Genomic DNA, 18,047 nt, shown 5'->3' with positions numbered 1-18,047 from the left:
TTACTTTCATGTTGTGGAACATACTGTTTTAATTGAAAGGATATATGATTTAACAATAAATTATTTCTCTGATTGTCCATTTTGCTGTATTGTAGCAAGGTGTAGGCTGTCCTTAGTTTAAATGTAAAATGAAGAGCTGCTAGAACCCTCCACCTGGCTGACCTAATTAGAGCCCTCCTCCTGTTTCCTGCGAAAGGAAAGCTGTGTAAGACTCAGTGCCAGCGCTCTGAATACCTTTTATACACACAATGGCTGCACTTGCTCATGCCGGCTGTTATGAAGTAAAAGTTTAAGTTCATACTGAGCTGCTTAAATGGTACCACTGGGAATAAACCAAAAGCTTAACAGGATTCAGAGCCACACGTGATACAGGGCTTGGATTAGCGTTTTGGTTTCAAAGGTCAACTGAGCTATTGCTGCTTTCAGTCCGTGTACTCTCTGCAGGCAAAAGCAGACAAAGGGACAAATGCGCAGTTGAACTGCAATAATTTCCTAGGCTGGTAATTCCTTCTGTAGTTTGAGGCAATGCCTGAAATGCTGGTGGAAATGGAGCAGGTAAGGCTCTGGATACTTGCATTAACAGATTGCTGCCATGCTTTGATTACAGAATACAGGGAAAAGGAAACAGGAGGGGAGAGAGAGAGACTTAATTGCACTTCAGTCTCCACAAATTACAATCTGAAATGTTAGTTTAATGAGTAGAGCATTTATTCACCCAGTGATACATTATGCTTAAATGACTGTTATATGGGCTATAGTAAAATTTTTGTGTGTCTATTCCATGGAATCATAGTGTTTCACAAAGTAAATGTAATAATAAAAAATTGAAATTGTAAGATAGAACACTGCTGAATTCAGTGTAAATATGTGAGGAAAAAATACTATATTCTGTTACAGAGCTAACACATTGTAGTTTTTGTAACTGTTATACTGGTGACAAAAATGTGAAGATACTTTTCAGACCAATTTCTGTTTCTAGCTTGAGACACCAGTGCTGATGTTTTTTCCCTGCCTTTCTACCGGAAGGCAACACTTCTGTTTCCATGTAATTGTTTTTGCTGAGATGTATAGTGACCTCTTTCAGTCCGTGTTGGAAGAGGTGTGTCATGAGATGTGCTTGGAGTTTTCACTTTTGTCCTGCTGAACAGTTCAGTGTTTATTTGTAGTTTTTTCTTCTGAATGTCAAGTTATGAATTACAGATATTTTCAATAGAATTAGAAGGTTGATGCAAGGGAATTAAATGTCCATAGTTTATTACAACGAGAAATAGGGCATCTGCATTCCAAGCAAGCAGAAGCTGGCTGAAGTGTGTTATGTATGTCTACTTCTTTGTCCTGTCAATGTCTTTCTATTCAATTTTAGTAGATATTTCTGATTTCTCTTTAGCTGTGTGTTAATTCTTGTAGTATCAGCTAGTTTCTTCCCTTGACTACTAATTAAATGCTGTTTTGATCATCAGGCTGAAATAAACTGATCAGGTGAAGATGCGGGAATGTAGCTAAAGTAAGCGTTGGCCACTAATTCTTACACTTCTACTTTTAGTCCTGTTGTAAAAAGTAATGTTAGGCACATGGTCTCTGCCTTTGCAGGGGGAAGAAGTATCCCAATAAAAAGCAGAGTCATGTTACCTTATAAACTTGCATTTAAAAAAGTGAATTTTGTCATCTTCTAAGCATAAAAATTACGTATATAGGATAAGTAGCATACGCTGTCATTACTTTCTCAAAGGCAATTCTACCAGAAAAATGAAATAGTTTCTATTGAGTATGTGCCTGAGTGCTGTTAAAGGTGTCGCTTAGCAGCCAAAGGACCTCTTTTGGTTTAATTACGAAATTTCACCTTGTAAAGGACAGGACTTGATCATTCATTTTATCCAACTGACAGATCGCAGTTTCAGTCTGCAGACTTGGTCACGGGAAGACTCGACAGCAGCGGCGCCGGGGTCGTGGCCTGGCTCTGCACCGCGGGGGCCGCCTTGTGCGTCCTCTTCCCTCCCGTGGGGAACCGGCCCCCCTGACCGCCTGTACCCGCACGGTATTGCCAGAGGCGAGCGCCCGCCCGGCCCCCGCTTTCAGGCGTTCCCTGCCGCGGGCTGGGCCTGTCCCTCCGGCTCTGCTGCAGCACCGCTCAGGGCTCACGTATTTTATACCAAAAGCTTTTACGTGTGTTCTACCCTTTCCTGCTCGGGCGTTTCTCCCATCGCTGCGGCCTCGCCCCCTCCCGGCGCGGGCGGGCGGGCCCAGGCGCAGGGCCCGGCGCGTCCCCCGAGCGCCGCTGCCCCTTTAAACCCCTGCTGGGCCACGCCCCCTGGCCGCGCCTCAGCCAATGAGCGCGCGGCGGTGGGAGGCACCTGCGTCCGCTGCGGCCCAATGGGGGCGCGGCCTGCCGCAGGGCCCGCCCGCCCCCCGCAGCGCCGGCGCGCCCCGCGGGAGCAGGAGGAGGCCCCGGCCCGCGCCCCCCGCGCCGCCGCCATGGTCGGCCGGGAGAAGGAGCTCAAGATCCGGTTCGTGCCGGGGCGCTGCGAGCTGGTGGAGGTGAGCGGCGGTGCCGGGGCGATTTTCTCTGGGTGCGCAACGAGGGCTGGCGGGGGCTCCCGGCTCCCCGCGGCGGGCCCGGCAGGGCCGCCCCTCCCGGGTGGTGCCGCCGGGCGGGGCCCTGGGCCGAATGCGGAGCGACGCGTCCCCGGCGGGCCGGGCGGAGAAGGGGCCGCGTCCCGCGGGGCGCGGAGGCGCAGTGCGGCGGCGGGGCCGGGGCCTGCCCGCGGCGCAGGGCGCGGCCCCGCCGCTGAGGCGCGGTGCCTGGGCCCTTCATTCCAGGTTCGTTCGGTCGTCTCCCTCCTTGCCCCCCCCGGGGCTCACCCGCCAGCTCGGGGAACTCGGGTGGCGCCGGATCGGCCCTCGCTCCCTCCGCGTTAATCCCGCAGAGAGATCTCTGCTCGCAGCGGAGCGAGCGCTGGGAAGGCCGCGGCGTTGTCAAACCGCTTCATGCGAGCGGCCCTCCTGCGGAGCGGATTTACCTGTAACGGGCAGCGCTGTGCAGGAATCCCGCCTGCTGTTGCTTCGTTAGGTTTGCTGTTTTCTGTTGTCACGTTTATTACTAATCGTGTTCAACAGGTGTAGCTTTAGGCGCCGCAGTGTTTGACATAGAAACTAAACACGTAACTCCTTGCCGAGGCCGGACGCGTGGGCTCCTCAGGCCTGACTCCGGGGGAGCCTGGTGCGTTGCCTTTCGCTCTGTTGCTGTAGGTGATGTCAGAGCTGAGGGAAGAGCCCAGTCTTGTAGTGACTTCTCTGCCGACATGTTACGTTGCCCATCTGTGTTATCCCAGTAGCTTTAGGTTTTAGTGGGCGTTCCTTAAAGGTGGTATTTTTGATTTTACCGAGTTCAGTTTTTACATAAAGGTTAAAAAGTACCGTGAAATGCATCCCATTTTACTATTTTTGTAAATTATACTCTTAATTTGTATTTTGATAATGTCCACAAAGTAGTCTTGGGTCTCATAAATTCCATTTTTTTAATATTATGATGTTATTGCTTGTATATTTTTATGTGAATGAGACTGCTGAGTACAATTTTTCTTTATTGCATTGATTCTTAGTCTTTGAACATCAAATAAACCAAGGTGAAATCGGATCCTTTATTAAAAAGCTCAAAGCTACTTCTAAGTAGTAGTATTCAAAGTTAGTTACTAAGAGAACTTTTTGCACATTTGATGATTCTGGATGTTATTGCTCCTTCGTTGAGAAATACATGTACAAGTTTTTTAGCAGATAGGCTACTCTAAATAAGAACTTGCATTCAAGCCTGTAAAACTCGCAGGCAAAAGGATAACGTTTGAATTCTAGAATGTTTTTTATTCACATATAGTACTGTCTATAAAATTACTATAAGTTCTAAATGTACTTTCTACCTCACTAGGATAACAGTTAAGAGCAGCCTTTTTTGTTAGTTCCCTTACATTGTTAATACTCCAGCCATATTTAAGAAAAAAATGGAGTTTAACAAAAGTCAAAAAGAAGGTGCTATGCCGTATATGATTTCAGTTAAGTACTGATACGAGTAGATAGTAGCTATAGTTTTTTGCCACCTTCTCTTCTAGAGCACCATGATTAATTCCTTGCAAGACAAAGCAAGTAACAGCAATTAAATTTTTAGCTTTGCTAACTGTTAAAGATGATCTGGTTGATACCCTGAGTTGTATAGTGCTGTTAACAGCCAGGCACTTGTCTGTGCCTGGATAGCTGTGAGGCATCTGCAAACAGCAGTGGCAGAACGTCGAAGCTCAGAGGTCTCTTGGACTGGAAGTTTTGTTATCTGTAGTTTGAGACAGGACCTTCTGCGAAGGAGCAAGGCAATGTACAGACAGAGAGTTAATCTGTGCAGGTTCTGTATTAGCAGAATGTTGAACTTCTGGTAAGATGAAATAAGTTTAAGTTAATAGTCTGTTTGTGTTGAATTTATGGGAAACATCCATCACTTAATCTTGGCTTCTCAGAAACAAGTGACTAAAATCAGTCTTGCAGACAACAGCAACAGGAAGCAAACTGTGCTTGGTAGTGTTGTGACTGTGTTTGGTTTAAGCTGTGCTGCTAACGTAATATCCGCTTTATGATCCTTAGAATGAACTAACTTAGATGAATGATGCTTTAAAATGTCAGATTTAACAAATGACACATGTTTTTGTGTTGGTCGCTTTCTGTTTATTAAAGATAATATGTGATGATTTTGGAGAACATTTCAACTCTGTTTTCTGCAACCAGCCATTGATAGTTATTAGCAAGTACCATCTGTCTATAGAAGCACTGATAATCTGTCCTATGGCCCTCTATTCAGACTTTTGCTAAAATAAAAAGTACATAATTTTTAAAAAAACAATACTTGTTCTCACGCTTTTCAGAGAAAAGTGCAGTCTTAAATTGTAAACAAACTTGTGTTCTGAGATCAAATTGACTGTAAAGATAAAGGTAGATTTTTTAAAACATCACTTGCTCTAGTCTGTCATTTTCAGATATAAATGACTAATTTTCATCCAGTACTGATAGGAATAAGTCATCCTTTGCCTGAAAGTTTGGAGTTGAGGAAATTACTTGTAGTGTGCTGGGAACTTTAAGCAATTGTTTTGGGATAGGCTGCTTCCATAACACACCTCTGCATGTACCATTATGAAACAAAAGCTTTTTAACTTTAAGGGTGAAAGACAGTAATTTGGAAGTGATTTCTGTTGCTTCCTGTGCTGCAGTTTAAAAGTAGCAGTCTGTTACAATGCTGAAAACGTAAGAATGCTCAGAAGTGACTGGGCTATTTGACTTGCATAGTAAAGAGTATTTACAAAATTATAATTAATGATCACAAGTTGGTTTTGTGTATAAAGTCGTCAGGAAGTCCAAGATTTCTGGATTCTGCACACCTGAAGTTTTGTTCTGTACTGGCGCATGAGCATACGCTTTTGCTTTTAGCAGGCTCTTGTTCATGATACGTGCAGAAGGAAAGCATGAAAGGAAATAATGTTTGCTGTCTTGAAAACTTGATGGTCTAGTGAGTGGTGGAGGGAAATGAACTTTGTGTGAACTCATGTATGCAACTGCCTTAAGTACTGAAGTGTGCAGTAGCTGAAGTAAATCTTTAGTATGTTCTATAGATTGAGAGTTTAAATTATCAAATCACTTTCAGATTTTGTAAAACTGAGGAGAGAGCTGTATCTTTGGTTTCCCTATTATTAGACTATTGTGTTGAATAACAATGAGTTACTGTTCTATTTAATAACAAAAGTCAAGTCTTCAGTTCTTACAGTCATTGTATTGCTGCAGCCTCTAACAGGCACAGTTATTTGTTATTTGTTATAACAACAATATTATATTAAAAATAATAATTAATAATAATAAATAAAAATAATAATTAAAAAATATTATATTAAAATTATATTTGTTATAATAACAAAAATATTATATTAAAATTATATTTGTTATAATAACAAAGTTATTTGTTGCGGGATGTGGACCCGAAATATTATATCCTTTGTGTCCATTTTCAAATTAATTTATTTCCCTCATTTCACAGTTATCGCTCATCGCACAGTTACCAGATTTTGGATAAACTTAAAATTCTGTCGTCATTAGTGGCTTGGTGTATTTTCCCCTCTCGTTGTGCAAGTAAATGTGTTTCCCATTTAAGTTTTGGTTTTGTTATCTTCAAAAATATGTTTAAATACTTAACTAGGTACAGTATTGGTGTTACCAGACATTTGTGTTCCATGAGATACTCCAAAACATTCATGTGGCAAGGAAAGCTCTTTTCGTACAGTAGCACTGACTGTAGCCTTGAGTACTTTTTAAGACAAAACAGTAGTAATAGTAGAAAGAAAACCTTTTGTGTTCTCATTTCCCTAGGAGGATGTTGATATTCCCAGTAGGCGAGTTTTGATTACTGGCGCTACAGGACTTCTTGGCAGAGCTGTGTTTAAAGAATTCAATGAAAATAATTGGAATGCAGTTGGCTGTGGATACAGGAGAGCTCAGCCCAGATTTGAACAGATTAATCTTCTGGACTCTATTGCAGTTCATGACATTATCCATGAGTTTCAGGTAAGTTTATGAAGTGGATGAACAGCGTACTTTATACAACTAGTAATCAGTTGATAGTGCTGTTCTGGTGCTGAGTTCACGTGACTTTAGTGGGGCTATTGCTGTGGCAGAGCTCTGAAAAATCTATGGCTGCTGTTTCTGCAACATCTGGAGTATAGATTTGCTCTGTAGATACAGATAGTTCTGACCTTTGCCATCATCACCATAGCTGGACTGCAGGTTCCAGATGTCAGCACACCTGCACTGACAGTTGAAAGGAAAAGATAAATGTGAGTTACTGACATAGTAGTATAAGGCAGTTCTTTTGAAGTTGAATGCTTGAATACAACAGCAGTAACTGTAAGTCTAGTGTGTGGTACGGTAAGAAGTTCACTGTTTTTCAATCTAATTTGCAAGGGGAGTGTATAAAACCCATTACGCAGGGTGCCATTCTGTAAAATGGCTTTAAATAACTTGTTAGTAGTCTGCATATTCAAATAAGTCATGTGTAAATGGCTTATCTAAAAACAGTTCAGTGAATTTTTTTGAGTATCATTTTGTGTGTGAGATATATTTTATACTATTATACAGAGTTAAAAACCCCGCAAACCTACAGCTTTAATCTTGCTGTAAAATCAAAACTACTGAAGATCATAATTACAAAGCTAATGATCAGTTTTTCTGGTATCTTGAAGCAGCATGGTTCTACTTCATTTCCTAAGGAAAACGTGTTCCTCAGAATTCCATGATTAAAAGTAGTACTACTACTTTTATTACTTCACATAACTTAGTGAAATGCCTTTTTGCTGATGGGAGTTCATTGCTAGAGTTAGGGTGCAACTGCAGTGTTTTGACAACGTTTGTTTAAAATCAGTCTTTAATTTCCAGCCTCATGTTATAGTGCATTGTGCTGCTGAGAGAAGGCCAGATGTTGTAGAAAGTCAACCAGACGCTGCTTCTCAGCTCAATGTGGCTGCTTCAGGGAACTTAGCAAAAGAGGCAGGTAAGGAGACCATCTAATGGATTTGGTTTCTTGTTAAAAATACTGCATTTATTTATACATGGATGTAAATATGAGTAAGTTACTCAACGTGCTGTAAGTGATTTCGGTGATTGGTGTGATGTCCATCCGTTCTGTGTCAGGGCAGCAGGCATGTCTGCGTGAAGGATCAGTGAATGGACAGAGCAGTGGGAATGAATGGGGCTAGGAGATGAGGGTCTTTGCGGATTTGTTTAAAGGTTTATTGGAATTTCAAACAAGGCATGAATTAAAATAGACTATGTCTATGCATTTTCTTCCTAGCTGGAGTTGGAGCATTTCTGATCTACATTAGTACAGACTATGTGTTTGATGGAACAAGCCCTCCTTATAAAGAGACTGATGTACCAAATCCCCTGAATTTATATGGTAAAACCAAACTGGAGGGTGAAAAGGCAGTCCTGGAAAATAATGAAGGTAAGGATACAGTCACACATTTTTAATAGAGTTTTTACTTGTATAATTGCATAATAGAGTGGTAAGTCAGTGGTAAAGTTGCAAAACCATGGAAATGAGATTTAGAAAAGAATGTGCTTAGGAGTCATTCTCCTTCCTCATAAATGATTCCTATTGCGTATCGCTTGACTAAAGCTTTATTTCTCACTTGGTTTGATCTTCATTTGTGTTACTAGAATCTGCTGATAGATGTTCACAAGCCTTTGTCTACTGTGAATCAGGTCTTCCTAAGGAAAGATAAAATACGTCAATATATTGGAATGATACAAGCTTTACCACGTTAATATATAGCTGCTGTTATCTAGGGGAATGCATTGCAATTGTTTTAAATGTATGTTTACTTAAAGAGAAAACAGACTTGTGACTCAGTAATAGTGCAGATAAAATCAGCATGGGCTTTTGTTGTTACTCTCGGTTTCTTTGCTGATCTCCTGTTTTGCTCTCATTACATACGCCATCAGGCCATCCATTTTATTTTCACCCAGCTAGCTTGCCCCACACATCAGATTCCTGCCTGTAACACTTTCTATAGGGTTAGTAACATATTTCTGGTTTTAACCAACTAGGGTTTTTTTATTTATTATTTACATATTTTCTTAATGAAAATTTACATTCAAAATATACGAACATAATTTTAAAAATTCTACTTGATAAGGGAAAAAAGCTTGGGACTGAACATGTTCCTTTGAATTTAAAACTTATTTCTTGTATAAAATAGATATTTGGTTGATTTTAGTTAGCATGCTCTCGGTTTGTATTCACATACTGTAAGGAAAGTACCACTTCTGTTTTCAAAAAGAATTTTACGAAAATAATCTCAATGTACTTGCAGAAGAAGCTTCTGATAAGTCAATATGATACGCAGTGATTCTGTTCTGCCTAACTAGAGAATTGAACAGTTGATACGTTAGTATGATGGTCTTACACTAAGTAAATATGTACTATATTGGAAAATGATAGGCCTCTAAAAAATACTTTGATAGGAAAATTCCTATTTAATTAAAAATTAATTTAAATAAAAAGTTACTCACTCCACCTCTTAAAGATCATCTCTGAATTTGACTGGGATGCAACTTGCTCTCTCTTCTAGATTGGTATTGATTGAAGTACATGGGTATCTCATTAGATCCTTCCCTCAAGTCAGCGCTTCAGTTTTGTTCCGTAACATTTCTGAGCCCGATCTGTCAGGCAGTAGTGGGTTGCAGCAGTGGAATTAGCAGAAGGAATTTCGAGGTGGTGCTGAGTAAGGTTCTTGATAATGATACTGTTTCATACAAATAGAAATATTTTAGATGTATTAGTCTTCCAACCACTAATTTGCTAATATTGCATAGGTAGAATTCAGTCTATTCAGTCTGTAGTTGCGTGAAGAACTTCCTTATCTATTGCTTTGTATAATGCAAGAATCTTCACTAATAGTTTTTGTGTGTGTGTGTATTTTTTGAAACTATTTTTTTACTTTGGTTAGGAGGGTATACAAGTTATATTTAGTATTCATGCTTATAAAATTAAAATGTTTTGGTAATGAAATTTAACGCTCTCCAAGTCTCAGCTCTCTGAGAACAAAAGGAAAGCAGTCCTTTTCTCAATGAATATTTCTAAAGATATTGAGAGGTATTTCAACCAGTATTTGAAGAGAGGAAGAACATATTTGCTGAGTGACCAAATAACTGGTTTTAGAGCAGCAGGAAATCAGTGTCATGTTGGGTTTTTTACTGTATTTGTTTTCCTTGTGTAAGTACTTTGTTTGGTTTACTTTTCTGTGAGAATAATTTGATAGCTTTTTGGTTTTGTTTTTCTAATAGCTGTTAGCATTTTCCTACAAATCTTTAAGAATAGCAGTGATTTGGTGACTTCCACTTCATTTTCAAGACTGATTTTTATTTTTTTTCCTTAAGCAAAAATAGCTTTTTTATTTATAACTATTATTATCTAATACCTATGTATTACTTTTAATGAATTTGTCATAGCCTTCTTGGATTTCCCCTCAAAGAGGCCTTTTGAGTCTTCATGACCAAGATAGACTAGTATGATGTATTCTACCATAAAACGGCCTTCTCTTTGCACTTATTTACTGTTAATTTCTCAAATCACTATCTTGAAACCTAATAGTGTTTACTACTGTGTTCTGTGACCTTATTCCTTATTTGTGAAGCTTTTTATTCATTCCAAGGTTGATGTCTTTTTTTTCTGGTAAATATGCAGGAGGCTTCTGCATGCTTCACAAAAAATCTTTGTCTGTAATTGCAGCCTGAATATGGTGGTTTGTGTTTGGTGGGAATCTTTGTTCTTGCTCTTACCCAGGGAGGATGGGGAGTGCCAGAGTAACTTCATAGTCCAGTTGCTTTTTTTACTTTTAAAATTTTTGCTCTAACCCAAACAGGCCTTCTGTTTTCTCTTGTGGAGTTAATGAAAACTTGTTATACTTTATGGAAACCAATGGAGTAAGTGAAAATAAGTTTATGTAAACTTAATGTTTATAAACTGTTTTAATTGATAAAAATTAAAATTATATTCTGAGGATAAACATATTAATTGTGTTTTCTTTGTGTTTTGTAGATGCGTAATATCACTAACATATTTCTTGATGCTTCCAAAACACTTCTCAGGTTATGCTGCAGCATTCATAGCTATTCATAACAATGTTAATACTTCTAAAATATCCTTTCTTTTAGGTGCTGCGGTACTTAGGATTCCTGTCTTGTATGGAGAGGTAGAAAGACTGGAGGAGAGTGCTGTGACTGTTATGTTTGATAAAGTGCAGTTCAGTAATAAATCTGCCAACATGGATCACTGGCAACAAAGATTTCCTACTAATGTCAAGGATGTAGCAACTGTTTGCAGACAACTAGCTGAAAAGAGAATGCTGGTAAGAATTTAAAGAAACTTTAAATTTAAAGCCTCTTCAGAGTAAAAACAGTTCAAGTTCTTGGCTTTGTTTCTGAACAAATGCAAGCTGCACACAGCCTGCATTATTCTTTGCATTTCTGGGATACTGAGAGGAAGGAAAGAACTAGCTGTAATACTGCAGCATCTTTACATGACAGTGAGTAGATATTCTGACATTTGAATAGTGAGTGAAATGATGGGGCAGATCCTTCTGAAAATTGTCATGTGTCTTCTAGTATACAGGAGAGAAATGCAAATACCTAACTTACTCTAATATGCCTTATAGAAATTGACATTTTGGACTAAAAAAACCTCATGGTGGTTGGATGTAAATTCTCAAAGATGCCCTTGTTTATTGTATTAAGAACGCTGAAGTGGCAAAACCAAGCCACTGGACTTAAATACTGTAGTGTGTTTATTCACCACAGCATCTTCAGATTACCACTTTTGCAAGGTAACGAAACCAAAGAACAACTTCTATTTTTCGTACATATAACCTGGAAAAAAAATGGACCATGCACATATGGTGGACGTGGTGCAATCAATTTGTTTGATCGGACTTGTACGTGAATTGCAGTTTAACTTTCAGAATGGGATATGTGTGGTGCCTCTTGCATTTGTTTTTGAGTAAGTGAATGCTATAGAGTAGCTGAGTTCCTCCTCCACAGCTATTTGAGTTTATTTGATTGGCTCACTCCTTTCCCTCTGGTTAATTCTGCAGAAGAGAAGCTGTGAAAAGTCAGGTCAGATATATGTAACACCAGTTTTCAGTCTCAATCCCTTGCAGGTGTTCTCTGAAAATGTGTGAGACGTTTCTAGAACTTCAGTGAGGTGCCTTTCAGGATAGGATCTTGCTGGAAGATTAGTCTGCACAATTCTCAGGAATTGTGGCTGAGGAATTAGGCTGAGGGCTAGCTAGCTGCTTTTTATTAACTTGTGTTTCCTTTTTGTTCTGTAGGACCCATCAGTAAAAGGAACATTTCACTGGTCTGGCAATGAACAGATGACTAAGTACGAAATGGCGTGTGCGATTGCAGATGCTTTCAACCTTCCCAGCAGCCACTTGAGACCAGTAAGTGATGTGTTGTTCGACCTGCAGAAGGATGCATGTGCTTTATTGTTTCAGGTAGTAGTCTCACGCTAGCTAAATAAGCTTCCTCTTCAGGACGATCTCTGAGTATGTCTGGCACAGCAGATGTATTGCTGAGGGTGCTGCCTGGTGTCTTAATTCAGGAAAACAACAGCTGCTTTCACCTGCTGAATTATGAAAAGTACCCAGTCAGTCAGTAACCAGTTTTGCAGTCTGTAGCATAATGGTATTTCTGCAGAAGAGTTCTCCTTAGTCACAAGTGAATCCGTTTTTTTAATTGTATTTTTGTCTTTAAAAAAGCTTACAGATTGACAGAATATTAACTTGAAAGTAGAAATCTGTAAGAACTTTTCAGTGTCCAGATTTATTTCTGAATGCATGCATTTCAAATTATATTTGATTTGCTTAAAACTCTTCTCCTGCCGGTTTATTGACACTTAAAAGTAAGACTACTCTTAAAGACATGCTGATAATGTTATGAGAATATAACATGTAAATAAGATTTTATTTATTTCTAAAATAAATGCCAAGGATTCTGAATTAGTAAAGGATGGAACTGAAATATGGCTTGGAAGATGGAGAGAAAAAGAATGAAGAACACTAAGTTAGTCTGAACTTTTTCTGCCCAAATGTATTTCTCTTCAAGTATATTGATCAAGACATGGTTCTGTCAGCATTTTAGAGCACTTCTTACCTTGTGATTATAGTCATAGAGTGAAAGTAGGAATGAAGCATAGAAAAGCATAAATGATGCGCAGTAATTGAGTGAGAAGAATTTAACTTAAGATACTTCACGTTGCTCTGCCTGACATCTCTTATGCTGAAATGAAACTAACAATAAAACAAGCAAACAAATACCCACCCCACCCCCAAAAAAAAAAATAAAATCCACACACAAAATAGCTGGAAGGTAAGAAGGAAACATACCTATATAGAAACCTATGAAGGAAGACTTCATGAGCATATGTAAAAATAATTATTATTCTGTCATTTCTGATTATTTGTTGGTGTGTTGGGTTTTTTCTCTGTTTATTGTTTAGATCACCGATTGTCCGGTTGTGGGTGCTCTTCGTCCGAGGAATGCTCAGCTAGACTGCTCCAAGTTGGAGATGCTGGGGATAGGTCAAAGAACGCCTTTTCGAGCTGGGATCAAAGAATCACTTTGGCCTTTCCTTGTTGACAAGAGATGGAGGCAGACAGTCTTCCATTAGTTTGTAACTTTTTTAGTAAAAGTATGGTATGTGGCACTTTTTTTAAAAGAAAAAAATAGTTTTGTATAAGTGTTCTTAAATTGTGACATTTATGAGTTTTCATTTAATCAGGTAAACATGGTCTTGCACTAGGGAAATTGTTAGCCTAAAACAAGTTCAGTGACAAAAACTGAGCCTATTTGATGTCATGGATCTTTCCTCTCATTCGTACCAGTCTAACTTAATGTCTGTTCTTAGCAGATTATGGTTCTTAGTAATCAGTACCATTTGATGCTAAGAATGACTCAGATCACTTGTAGACTTACTTTTGGCTGAAATATGTTGTTGATGCTTAAGGTCTGTGCCATTGTTGTATATACCATTTCTCTTCATTAAAAGACATGGTCAGATACTTTGTCACCAAAAATCTGAGTTTTCTGTTTTTAACTTCTGAAGGTGGTGTTCTTATGAAGTTAAACTGAAGTAGGAATTGTTAAATGTTTGTTTTGCTTGAGCTCTAATCAAAATGTTTTCTAAAAAAGTGAAACTTTATTTTTGCAATTATCAAGTGTACTTTTTATGCTTGAAATATTTTCAGAATGTTCTGTAACTTGAATGCCTGCAGTTTCATATTTGTACAGTAAGTTGTATGCATTTGTTTTAATGGTGATACGTAAAAGCTGGAAGAGGGTTGGGAGGGTGAGGAACATTGAGCTTTGACCTGGGTGTTTTTGGATGGGGGATCAGACAGAGTAGGAAGATTTTATTTTTTTGGAGTGGGGAGTTTGTTTGTTGTACAAAAGCATGAAATATCTTCATCTTTCTCTTTTTTGGGGACAGTATTTGGGATTGGTGAAATTAGTGGGAGGAAGATATTAGTCAATACATGAGAGGGAGAAGAAAGGTATTTCAAGAATTTATAGCACTGTGGCTTCTTTTGCACAGAGTGTCAGATCTTGCACTGATACAGCTTGTTCTGGAACAGCAAAGCATGTATGTTGAAGGTTTGCACCATAATAATGTAACCACAGTAGTCTAATATAAGCAAATCTTTAATCTGCTTAAGTCTGGTCCTTAAAGTTGGACTCACTAGCCAGGTAAAGTGGAGGAAGAACATGGTTTGTAAAGGTTAGCTTCTTTCTGAAGTTGTAGAATCAACAATATAGATGTTCTGAGATTGCCAGCAGATTATTAGTAAAACTAGAAAAAGCTGCATTTGGATGATCATTTATTTTTGTGAGGTTAAAATGAAGGGGAAGGGGAAGATGTTCAGCTTTTAATTTTTTTAAAAAAGGGACACACCCACCCACAAAAAAATAGACGAACTGAAGATCTTCTAAAGGTCAGCTTTAGATTCAGTCCTTTCATTTCCAACCGGCGTAATTCCAATTTATTTTTAGTCTGAAGTCCTGATATACATATGGTAACCTATTTCCAGAATGACAATAAATATATATTGCCAGCATGAGAAACAGTTGTTGATTCTTTCTTTACCATCAGGATTTGTATATCTAAATCATAAATATTTACAGTTCTTCTTGAAATCTGTGTGTGCTTTCAGTGATTTCCTTTTTTTTTTTCCCCCCACCCCTGCTCCTTAATTCAGTGAACTATTTCCAGAGTTAGATTAGGCTGGATCAGTGTTTCTCTGTCAACGTGCCACTGGCTTGGGGATATGATAAATGTACACACAAAAAAAGGTACAGGAGGTTTTGAAAATACGAGCCTTGAAACATCCTGGGCCTCAGTGCTTGATCAGGAAGATTCTCAGTACATCCTCTACACTTGCAGGCAGCTAAATTTTTATTAAATTTGACACCATATTTTAAAAAAATCACATTAAGTTTAAAACTGATATGAAAAATTGGAGATGGGGATAAAAGCCACAAGAAGAAAAAATTTGAAGAACACTGAGGTGGACAGTTGACTTGCTATTTCATTGTGTGGTTTCTTTTTGTTTGGGTTTTTTCCTTGGCATACATAATCAGAAGTGACAGCATTTTATTGAAATCAAGTAGCTAAATAATTCTTTAAGGGGTTCTTTATTTCCATTTTTAAAATGTGGGAAAATACATTAATATTTGGAAGGCAGTATATGCCATTCTGGATTTATTGCTGATTTTTGTTAAGCTGTTCTCAAATTGCTTATTGCTACATCTACAAAAAAAAAAACATGTGACAATACTGACTAGGACAGTATCCAATTTTTCCCCCCCCTGAGATGATCCAAAACTGTCTCTTCCACCTACAGGGAAGTGCTCTAACCATCCCTTCCCTTCAGCTGGTAGAAGCTAAGTGGTAAATGGAGCAGTTTGACCAGGAAGGAGAAAGGATCACTTGTCTCCCAAACATAAAGCACCTAATAGGGATGAGTTGGGCATTTTACTGGGAGGAAAGATTTGCAATTTTGAATTTTTCTCCCACAGAGCAAGTGAGTGAATCCCAGTCTTAGTGCTCTAAACACTGAACTGTGAAATAAAAGTGTGTCGTTTACCCCTCCACCTGCCCTGGTTTGTTCAGCAGCCAGCAGTCTGTTAAGGCTGCTGCAGCCACAGCAGGTGGCATGGGCTCACTAATACCGATGTCGCCTGTCTTGCAGGGCTGATGGATACTGGTGAAACTAAAAAACAAATGTGCCACAGGAGCAGAATTCTGGAACTTCTATCTTGAAAATGTATTTGTGGTTTTCAAGGTAACCTAGATGGCAGTTAATCACTGATACTCTTTTTTTTTTTTTTTTAACACCGAAATATAGGAGTCTTCAAGTTTCCAAGTGGTTTCAATTCTTAAATATGGGGTGGTTCAACCTTGCCTACTCTTAAATTGGATTAATCTTTATATTTCACCCTAGGATACATGGGACTTCCCAGGTAAAAAAAAAAAAAAAAAAGAGAAACATCTATGGACTTAGTTTTTTTAAGCTCTTTTACATTTCCAGAATCATTTTTGTGTTTACTAAAATGTACAATTGTTCAAACAGCAATGGGGGTGGTTTGGGGAACTCTTGCTTCCTAGGCACCATTTCAGACATTTCTATATAAGGTGTTGGCAGTATGATTTAGTTTATGTATGTGTTGCACCTTGTATATGTTGTTACCCAGCCCAATACTTAATTTTTCCACAAAAGGGAGAATGTATTAATTTGAATATATTAATTTGAAAAAGAAGGGTGTGGAGCTAGTTACAGTAAAGTGTTGCAACTCTGGGGTAAGTTTCAAAGGATGACAGTATGACTGGAAGAATCAAAGATGACAAGAGATATATTGAAAAAATGTTGTTCTCTTAGCTGCATGCTTGAATAGTTGGATGACCAGAGTTACAGAAAAATCAAATGTTAAGGCAATACAAGTTTTCCTACCTACCGCACCTCTTTCACAAAAAGTTGTTTAGATATATTCAAAGGCTATGTTCAATGAAAACTATATTCCAAGCTAGACTGCAGTCCAAGGGTCTTGTTAGTAGTGCTTTTAAAAAATGTCTTGGGTGCGGTTTTGACAATTCAAAATTTATTTTGAAGTGTAAGGAAAATCAACCTAAAAGGTTTTGAAGTAAGTCACACTGACTATAACTGGATTAAATGGGTAGCTCCTTTCATTCATTAACTTTTACAGCATGGCTCAAAAATACTACGTAGATTGAACCTTCACTATGTTAATCCTTTTAACCAGGAGTTTTGGGGTAATTCTGCCTAAATTCTTGCAAAGTGATCATGAACATCAAGCTGTCATAATTAAATATGTGGGAAGTCCCAAGCTGAGATATTCAATCATTTTGTATAAATGTGTATAAAGATTTGGATTCTGTTCAGATAAATATACTTTATTTCAGTATGTTAATCATAAAATTTAGCAATCTATACTCACTTAGCAATGTATTTTCCATTTTGCTCCATATGTAGTCTATAAAAAATAAATACCAAACTCCATCCGGCTATCATTTCTTTTTTTTATTATTATTATTTTACAAAAGGCTGTGACAGATTACAAAGGCGAAAGGCAAGTATGTTCTTAAATGTCATGTCTGTTAGCTACATGGTTTTCCTGCCAAGAAAAAATGTTCTTAATGCTTACAAGGTGAAAATCATAGCTTTTACATATAACAGTTACAAAATCAGTAACAGTCTGTCATCTTTGACATAAATATTTTTTTAAAAAATACAGAAACAACAGTTCCTCTTACCTTTTTCATACCAAGTCAAGAATAAGGAATCATTATTTCAGGGGTTCCAGTAGGAAATGAAAAATTAGGTAACTGTCCTTTCTGTGAAGAAAAGACTACTGTTCAGTTATATATTGTCAGAGGGGATCCACCTCTTCAGCATCCTTCCACCATAAAGCCTTGTAGAAGTTGCTCTGGAGAATGCAGTCTCCAAGACACCTTTCATGACATTTCCCTCCCTTGGGTCTAGATACCCAAGAGAGCACTGTAGATACTGCAGGAGACAGTGGAACCAAGTAATTTTCCCATCACTTTTAAGCTCTGTTGCTGTTGCAAGAATCCGTTGTACTCTTCCCTTTTCTTCTCTGGCTTTGTGTTTCTGGCTCCACAGCTCTGTAGGTATTTGTGTTGGGTGACAAGTGTCCAGGAACGGTTTGGGGTCAAAATCATTGGGATTGCAATGGGACATGATTTCAGTGTGCAGAGGAGAGAACAGCTGCTTTTTACAGAAGCAATGCCAATTTCTGCCAGCTTAGCAATTGTGAAAGTCTGGCAATAATCAGACCTGCTTGAATCTTCATTCTGGGTTATTTGATGTTTATATTCATTTATTCATTGCTCCCTGTCAGCCAAAGGGATAAAGAGAAGTCACTGGTTTTAAAGT

General features: G+C 38.6%; 1 protein-coding gene across 2 annotated transcripts; it reads left to right on the top strand.

Annotated features, from left to right (window-relative positions):
• The first annotated feature begins 413 nt into the window (after positions 1-413).
• On the top strand, positions 414-17,150 carry MAT2B (methionine adenosyltransferase 2 non-catalytic beta subunit). Of its 2 annotated transcripts, none has more exons than XM_074915697.1 (7): positions 414-555; positions 6,388-6,582; positions 7,450-7,564; positions 7,865-8,017; positions 10,732-10,925; positions 11,904-12,017; positions 13,076-17,150. In XM_074915697.1, exons 1-7 carry the CDS (start codon positions 526-528, stop codon positions 13,244-13,246), a joined length of 972 nt encoding a protein of 323 aa, XP_074771798.1. In that variant the 5' UTR covers positions 414-525; the 3' UTR covers positions 13,247-17,150. The 2 variants fall into 2 exon arrangements, with proteins under 2 accessions (XP_074771798.1, XP_074771797.1); XM_074915696.1 differs by lacking the exon at positions 414-555 and adding an exon at positions 2,412-2,535.
• The last annotated feature ends 897 nt before the right edge of the window (positions 17,151-18,047 follow it).

The sequence above is a fragment of the Athene noctua genome, chromosome 12 (genome assembly GCF_965140245.1).
Source record: "Athene noctua chromosome 12, bAthNoc1.hap1.1, whole genome shotgun sequence".
Taxonomy (NCBI): domain Eukaryota; kingdom Metazoa; phylum Chordata; class Aves; order Strigiformes; family Strigidae; genus Athene; species Athene noctua.
Note: the sequence above shows the minus strand (reverse complement) of the source record. Positions and strands in the feature narration are given on the sequence as shown.